General features: G+C 40.5%; 1 protein-coding gene across 2 annotated transcripts in view; it reads right to left on the reverse strand.

The window, feature by feature from the left end:
• Positions 1-447: 447 nt before the first annotated feature.
• zranb3 (zinc finger, RAN-binding domain containing 3) overlaps positions 448-8702 on the reverse strand; it is a 148691-nt gene continuing 140436 nt past the window's right edge. For both annotated transcript variants that reach the window (XM_014010675.1, XM_014010674.1), the window contains 2 exons: positions 1595-1726; positions 448-1009 (listed from right to left, as the gene is read on the reverse strand). In XM_014010675.1, coding sequence (XP_013866129.1) covers positions 911-1009; positions 1595-1726 — 231 coding nt within the window. In that variant the 3' untranslated portion in view covers positions 448-910. The remainder of the gene's footprint in view (positions 1010-1594; positions 1727-8702) is intronic.

Consider the following 8702-nt stretch of genomic DNA (forward strand, 5'->3'; position numbering starts at 1 on the left):
AAAAATGGGAAACTTTCTGGCAATGTTGGGATTTGCTGAGCTAGGAGTTTGACGCCGCTGATAGACAAACTGTGACACGACGACATCTGTGGGACGGCAGAGGATTGTGGGAAGGCGAATGAGGAGGAGGGAGGAAGTGAAACTGTGCTGCAGAAGAATATATTGATTGGACTTTTCTCATGTCTAGCTCATTGTGTAACTCTGACAAAAAAAAAAAAAAAAAAAAGATCCAATATTCCCGACATGGCTGAACCCAAAGCCTTGTTTCCATAGTAACTCCGCTCTCCGTCTCTCTAAACATAGCCCCGCATACTTTAAMTCTTCTCAGATCATCGAGCACAGCGATGCACGGACACAGGTGAGCTTCACAGGCGAAACAATGAACTCACAACTAGTGAGAACATTTAAACCATAGTTGAAGCACTAGAAATTAAAACAAAACATAAATTTAAGGAAAATATTTGTTTAATTCGCTTCAAATCCATCGAAAAATGTAAAAATTACCAACGAGGCCACCTGGTTGAGTTTTTCTGCTGCATAGTTTCATCTTAAAGCCAATTCATCTTACCTGCTCTTTTTTTTTCTTACAAAGTTTGCAAAATCTTAAAATAGAAGCACCTCTCTAAACAACATGCTCTACTTCAGCCTGGAGCAAGAAAAAATATAAAATAAAAAAGGGGGCCGTCATAAATCAAACCTAACGCACCCGTGACGGTTCGGGGACGAGGTGGGGTGGGGGGTTGGCTGAATTTGCATTTGACGCAGTTGTCACATTATTATAATCTTTTTATTTCCTTCCCCCCACTTTTAGGTAAATCTCCTGYGCTGTAATGAGGACCAGCAGGAAGCGAGGCCAGAACAGGCCAATTAACAATCTGAAACCTGTCCTACTTCAACCACCAGCGTCCTTTCATTTCCTGATGAAGAACCTGCTGATGTCTGACGCAACCTTGGAGGCTGAGGCGCTCTTCCTCATCTGGCTGCGGTCCTTGGCTTGCTGAGCCGTCCGCTGTGAAGAAAAACGCAACGTGACGTAAGAGGTTAAATCTGAGGAAACAAAAACAAAACAGAACAGATAAAAAAAAAACCACATCTGGCATAAAACGCGAGGAGATGCCCTTATCGGCGTGCACAGTTCTCCTCGTCGTACGGWTGAAGCCTTTCCGTCCACGCTGACACCCACTCGGCCCGAAACGCTCTCTGGCGTGACGACGAAGAGCATTTTACACTGAAAAGCTGTTTTATTTTGAAACATTTTTTTCACAATTGTGGAAAATGTGAGTGAAGATACTGAAGAAGGAASAGGACAGATATACAGCCTTCTTCCAACAAGTGCTATACATCAATGTGACTGTGTTACAGGGAATATATGGCTTTGAGGGTGGGGGATAATATGACTTTTGATCAATGTGTTCGACCATGTATCACATTACTGCCACCGAATGTGATCCTGGACGTGATAAAGGAGAGGTTCATCCAGCGTGCACCTTAAATGTCAAACAAATTGCTTTTGCCCCCGGAGCCCTTTGGCTGTAAAAGCTGCTGCTGCTGCAGTTGCTGGGGTTGCTAAAGGTGATGCAGAGCCAGAACGTACCCCTTTGTGGCAGACCGTGCAGAGCGTCTGCAGGTTGTCCAACAAGCACTGTCCTCCTCCTCTGTAGACGGGCCGGATGTGGTCCACCTGCCAGAAGTCTCCCTCCACCGGAGCTCGTATCATCTCGTTCAGCTGGAGACAAACAGAAGGCCAGAGTGAGCGTCGGGGTCCGGACAACAACTGAACATTCTTTAGATCTGGTTTTAGTAAAAAGAAAGAACAGCCTGTTTCTGTTTTATGGTTTCAAGTGTTAGGACACAAAATGATCAGGTTCAAAATTAACTTAAATGTACAATAATCTGTGAAAAAGTATTTGTAAAACATTCAGAACAACTTCCAGTCTTCTCAGAAGTGGGCATCCCAGCAAATTCACCAACAAGGTCAAAGGTCAAAAAACCAAGCGCTCTGGCTCAAGGCTGCTCAACGAGACACAAGACATCTGTTCTCGCYCACGTGGTTGTGAAAGGTTCCTTTTCACACCGACCTTTTATACCTGAAGAGAAACCGTAGCAGGAGACACTGGTAGGTCCCTCCCACTGCAGCACAAATAGCAAAAACACGAGAACATCGGTGAGACCTGCCTCTGTCTTCACGCTGTCTCCTTCCACGAGTTCTTTGACCCTCCCAATGTTTCACTGGAACAGATGATGAGACGGCTGTATTTTTAATATCCTCGACCAGCTGCCCCATAGAAGAGCAGCTGAGAACAGCCGCTTCTCTGCAAAACATGGCTATAAAGTAGGGTTGGGCAATATTGGTAAAATAATGAATCACGATTAATTGTGGTATTTAGCCGATAACGATTAATTTGACGATTAATCCCCTGGAGTCCCTGGACACCCTTATGTCCTGGTCACATGACCAATTTATTGGGAAAGATTTGCTCTTCGTAAAAATCTGTTCCAAATTGTGTCAAAATTACAGACTTTAAGCTACACATCAAATTTTAAATTGTGTCGATAGATAAATAAATTACAGAACTTTTTTAATGTTCATCTTATTTGAAGCAGAGAGGAACATCGAGCAGATTCTGCCTGTTGGCATTAATCGTATTAATTGTCAAGTGCCAAAAATTAATCGACTAATGTTTTTCTGACAATTAATTGCACACGATACGATTATGCCCAACCTTACTATAAAGTTCTGACCAATCACACGATACTTGTGGAGTAACCCTGCATCAAAAAAAGTCCTGCCAGGAACTTGAGCACAGAATATGTTCTCAGAGGCAATAAGAGAACAAAAACTCCATTTTCATCACAAAACTGCAACAATGACAACAAGTTCACCACATCTTGAAGAGTATGGAAAATGTTATTTTATTTCTTTTGACGCTCTTAGTTTGACGTTTACCTGCTAAAGATGCTACATGCTACACACACAGTGCCTGACAGGTCCAACACTGCTTGTAAGAGGGGATAGTTTTTATTTAATTCAGGATAAATGGTATAAAAATACAATTTTAGCACTTGCGAAATTTTTTGTGGACTTAAAATTAGCGGAACCTAATTGATCCGCTAACGAAGTTAGCAAAAAAACTAATCTGCTAAATGACAAGCTAGTTTTGTTACTAGGAACTGTACCCACCACAGCTCAGACCCCACAAGGGTCCTGGGTCAGCTGTCAGCCCGGTGGTGCAGGTCTGTCACTGAACGAACTCAGGATTCTAGAGTCAAACTTGAGTCCATCTGTCTGTCAGCTGAAGCTCGGACCAAACGGGGTCCAATAGGATGACAATCTCAAACACAGCAGCTAATCTAGAACAGAACGTTTTGCTAAATCCAGTCTGAGTCCAGACCTTGGCTGGGACCTGAAGAGAGTYGAGCCCACAAACCTCAATAAACTGAAGAAATGAAAATAAAAATGGGCCAAAATTCCTGTAAATTATTTTGATAGTTATAAAGAAAATTACAACGTCAAATTATTGCAGCTAAAGGTGGTTGTACAAGCTGCTGAATTGTGGGGGGATTTAGTGTTTTTACACAGATTATCTGATTTGTCTTCATTATAGCTGAATATTAAAATGCTCCATCGAACTTACTTTCTGGTAAGATTTGAATCATTTAAAACTTTATATGCAAAGTTTTTACATTTAAAGAGGGTATACTTTCTTTTAAATACTTCAAGTAAAAAGCAGTGACTGCACATTTTCACCAAACTATCCTTTAACACAACCTTTTCTGTTTTTTATTGATTTGACGTCTTTCAGAAAGCTCAGTGACCTAAATTATCACTTCATAGCGCGCGCACACACAAACACACACAGATTGTTTATATTAATCAAATCTCTTCACCACACAGAAACGTCTGGAGTTGGTTTCTCTGAAAAAAGAAAAGCATATAAATGTGTGAAATCCAGGCAATAATGAAAGAAAAATACAGAAAAACAACCTTATTAGTACTTAAAATGTTGACATAAATATAAGCAAGTGGAAGTGTGAGGACAGGAAGCTTAAAACAAAAATAAGCAGCGWATCGATGGTGAACTTCAACCCTCGATGCTTCAGACACAACCAAATAAATCACCTGAGTGACCTATATAACAGGCAGCTGTAGGAAAACTTCATCAGGGAGCACCAGGAAAGGTGACAAAGAATGCAAGAATTAGGTTAAAAACACCGCAGGGATTTAGAAGCTACTGTAAGACACAAACTCCTGAATGACGGGCTCGTTAAACTTTTTCCCCAAGCCGAGTTGGCAAAAGTGTTTCCTCAACACCAAAGGGGAAAAAAAATAGATGATTTGCAAAAGTTTGAAGATGTGCTATTTTCACACTTGTCTGAGGCCAGTGGAGAATAATTAATCTAACGTTCTTGACAGGGAGAGAGGAAGTTAGGACGAGTGTGTGAGGTAAAACTCATGTTTTAGGAACATCATGACATAAGAGGAGACAAATCGGCTGAATATCTGGGTAGATATTTTAATTTCATGAGCGTTAAAATGGCCCTCAAAGAGCCAGGTGTAATTAACTTCAACCAAACATGAAACATCACGATCCTCGTCTCATTGCTACTGCTGAGCACCGCTAACAATAACCCCTAATTTACACTAGGGCTGCCACGATTAATCGATTAATCGACGACTAATCGATTATTAAAATAATCGATGACTAATTTAATAATCGATTAATCGTTTACCTTTTTTTGTTGTTCTTTACTTTGTTTTTCTCTCCAAACTGCTTTGACACCTTCCACTGCCACATCTACCTTTCTGTCCTTGACACACATGCACAGTAGTGGTAACTGGTGTAGGCCGTGGACGTCACAAGACATTATACAGACAGGCTCTGATATCATGGCTACCTGACAACGGAGCTCAAAAGTGTGGGATCATTTTAAGAAAATGARAGAGAAACCTGTRCAATATCTGCAGAGCAGAACTTGCCTTCCACAGCAATTATTTTTAGTTAGCATATAGCTAAAATCTAACCATGGTTATATAAYAGCAGCTGCATTCTGGCACGATAAGCTCTATGTTTTATATTCAATTAACRTATGATCCGATTAGTTGACTAATCGAATAAATAATCGGTGATTAATCGATTATTAAAATAATCGTTTGTGGCAGCCCTAATTTACACTAGATGCTCCAGCCCGACCTCTGCAGCAAAAACGCAAYCATTATAATCAATGAGAGTATTTGCACTGGCTTCACACGGCATCGCACAGGGGCAGTGAGCAGACAGCGATACGCCAAAATTAGATCTGATCCTATTTTTGCCAGATGCCTGAGCTGCGCCGGAGTCAATCTACAAAGATCACATCACACCAACAGGAAAAGGAACAAGCACAACATCTGTATTTTCAAAATAGATAAAAAAAGGCAAAGGTTGACTATTTTTTGTTGAAATCCTAGCTACATTAATAAATATTTTGGCATATTTATACACAAATGCTGTCAAAATGTATTGTTCTGTTTGGGAAGCAGATGGCAACATGTAGAATGCAGAATATAAACACAAAACACATGGATTTTATTCTGAAATCAGAAGTTTMMAAAAGAGAATAGGGACGTAGTTTTAACTGTGTTTAGTCCATCTTCTACGAAATGAATTATYTAGTTMTGACTTCCACATTTATCACTGGATTTATTGAGCGATCGCGCATTTCCTGCCCTGCTTCTCGGACCTCCTCCATGCTTTGATCAAGAGTGGAGCAGTAATGCATCTAGTGCAAATTAGGGGTCTACCTGGTATTTCATGCATAGAAACACTGTTTTTAACACATCCTCTTATCCACAAGTTTCTGGAAACGTGCATGTAGGCTGCCATGACAAACGCTAGCCCCGCCCACAACCTATTTTTCATTTTATCAACAAAAATCCCACAAATATTCACTCCGATCCAGAGCTCTATCTTGGCTAAGGCTGGTTATCGAAGGTGTCTCGTCTGAACCACTGTGAGTCAAACAGCTTCCAGCAATATCAACTAAAACACTGAATCTGTACCTGGTGAGTTAAACTGTAAACGTTGTGTTTCCCCTGTTGTTATTTAATCGTGCAATTCTTTGCTTTTACTGAATGAAAGCCTACGGTGAATTGCTTTAGCATCAGCGCTAGCTACTGTTAGCCTGGTTGTTTAGCATGTTATTTGCAGCTAATCTTAAATTTAAAGAAATATTATGCCTATAGTTAGTAGCCACATGCTGGCAAAACTATATAAATGACTTAATTTAACTGTCTCAGTTCTGAATAAGCTCGGAATACAGTAATAAACAATCCTCTTCTCAACTATGTGCTAAAATATTTTGTTTACATCTTGGCAGGATTTTTTTTCGTGTTTGTCTTCTTGAATGGGTGTTCCTAAATGTAATTTCTTTGCGCTCTGTACAATGACAAAAAAGSCATAATCAAATACATATAGCTTCATCAGTCTGTGAGCAGTGACAGCTGAGCCACTGATAAAGAATTGTCCTTGCAGCTTTTTAAAACATCCTTACAGTACACACACCTCCGATATGTGGCCATCTAAGCCAAATTTCAATGAAAAATGCTTTGATAAACAGCAACGGTGTATCCACGTAATTGTAAAAAACAGCCAAGCGGAAATATGGAACCTGCTTCTGCTATGAATTATGGGTAGTGGCGCAAAATCAGGAATACTGTGGATAAACACTGAAAAGTACTAAATAATAAAAACAAACTGTTTTATTTTACTCACATTTAGTCAGTCTGAAATAAAACAAAAATACTATTAAAATACTATTAAAAGAAAAGTAGGAGAGTTTTACTCAATTTTGAGTGGCGATTAGAAGCTGCTGTCTTGAAATCTGAACATTCCCACCGGGAATTCCCACTGTAGGGGAGTTTCAGTTTAAATTTATGACTTGTAAGTGGGGAATTCCCACTTCCTAGTACAACTGGGCCACAGCAAAACAACCCGGCAAAAATGAAGTGAAATGGAGATTTTACATGGCCAATTTTGCCAGCTGCCAGGATTTTCCATGCAAAATAATCTACTGTGCAAGATGTAGCTAATAGGGGTGCAACAATACAGAAAATTCACGATTCGGTTCGGTTCAATACTTTAGTCTTACAGTTCTAAATTTTTTTGATACAAAAAAAGGAGAAATTTCCATGCTTGTTTTAACTTGTAATTTATTTAAAAATAATTATGAACATTTGTTTAACCTCAAAATACAGTTTTTAAATTAAATGTTGCTGAAACAGCAAGTTTCTTAGTGGATCTGCGCTCGACAATGCAGCCTAGGTGGAGTAGTTGAACACAGATCCACTGATCCTTCAACACAGAGCATCTTTAGCAGACAAGTTGATAAAATAAATTTAAAAAATCTGTATTGTTCAATACAAGTGTGTATTGAACCTAAAGCACTGTATTGAACGGTTTGATACAGGTACATTCATTGTTGCACCCCTAGTAGTTAATGGTCAATGCTGGCTTTAAAACAGCTTATCTTTATTTTAAGACAATAATACATCTTTGAAGCTCTTGTGGGCCACATAATATACCATGGTGTGCCTCGAGTTTGACACGTGTGCGTTAAGGCCTCTGCATCAGCCACCCAAACCTGTGAAACCCACTCTCACTGAAGTACTGTAATTAAATGATGAAAATCGCATCATTTTGTTCTAAACCTCATGTTGCTCGGCCCTTCCTGGCACAAGGCCCGGGCCTCTAAATGCTGATAATAACAACTTGTTCCTATGAATATCTACAGTAACATGTTTAAAGAGGTCCAGCCAAGTAAAATAAAAATAAACCGCTCTTGAAATTAAACCAGCTGTTTGATAACTTGCTGGCAATGTTACATGGCATGTTGGAACTTTGATCTATTTAGACAATCAGAAAGGAAACATAAAGATAAAAACAAAAGAAGGAAGAGGGAAGTGAGAGCAGGAGTGAAAGATGACTAAAGGAATTAGAAAGAAGAGGCCTGGTGGGAAGAGTTCAGGACCAGAAAATCCATTTTCCCGCTTTGAGAAGTACTCTGCCGACATTAAGGCAGCGAGTTGGAATTGATCCCAGCAGATTTAAAGAATAGGCTTTTCTCAGGCGGGCAGAGTTCACATCTCTCACACAGATAGTCTCGCCCATTTTAGTCAATTAAACCTGCTTTTGTGCCAAACCCGAGCACCTTCCTGCACCTGACCCTGCTGCTGCTACTGCTGCACCCTTCCACACACGAAAACTTGGCTCAAAGACACCTGCAGGCTTTAACATACACTAAAACACACACACATATTCAAAGAGACCCCCAAAGACCTGTACACATGTACACACAGCTGGGAACCAACACACACACCAGAACCCCCAGAATGAGGCTGTAATCTGGAGGCTTCTCCACCACTGCGGCGTCTTATTGTGTGGCTGAGTTTGTTTCCTCTAAAGCTCAGCGCATCGATCGGTGCTGATGCTGCTGCCGGCGGCAACGAGAAGAGGCTGGGTATCTGTTTATGTGTGTAGTGGTGGGTGTGGGGGTTGGCTTTGCAGGATAACAGCCAACCAAATCAAACAGGCTTACTGGTTGAGGCCTGGCACTAAGAAAAAAAAATCAATGTGCCCAGCAATCCATTTACTGAGAGGTGGCCCCTTAGTGCTGATCAAGCTGCACTACTCTGTGTGTGTGTGTGTGTGTGTGTGTGTGTGTGT

Source organism: Austrofundulus limnaeus, unplaced genomic scaffold (genome assembly GCF_001266775.1).
Source record: "Austrofundulus limnaeus strain Quisiro unplaced genomic scaffold, Austrofundulus_limnaeus-1.0 Scaffold72, whole genome shotgun sequence".
Classification (NCBI taxonomy): domain Eukaryota; kingdom Metazoa; phylum Chordata; class Actinopteri; order Cyprinodontiformes; family Rivulidae; genus Austrofundulus; species Austrofundulus limnaeus.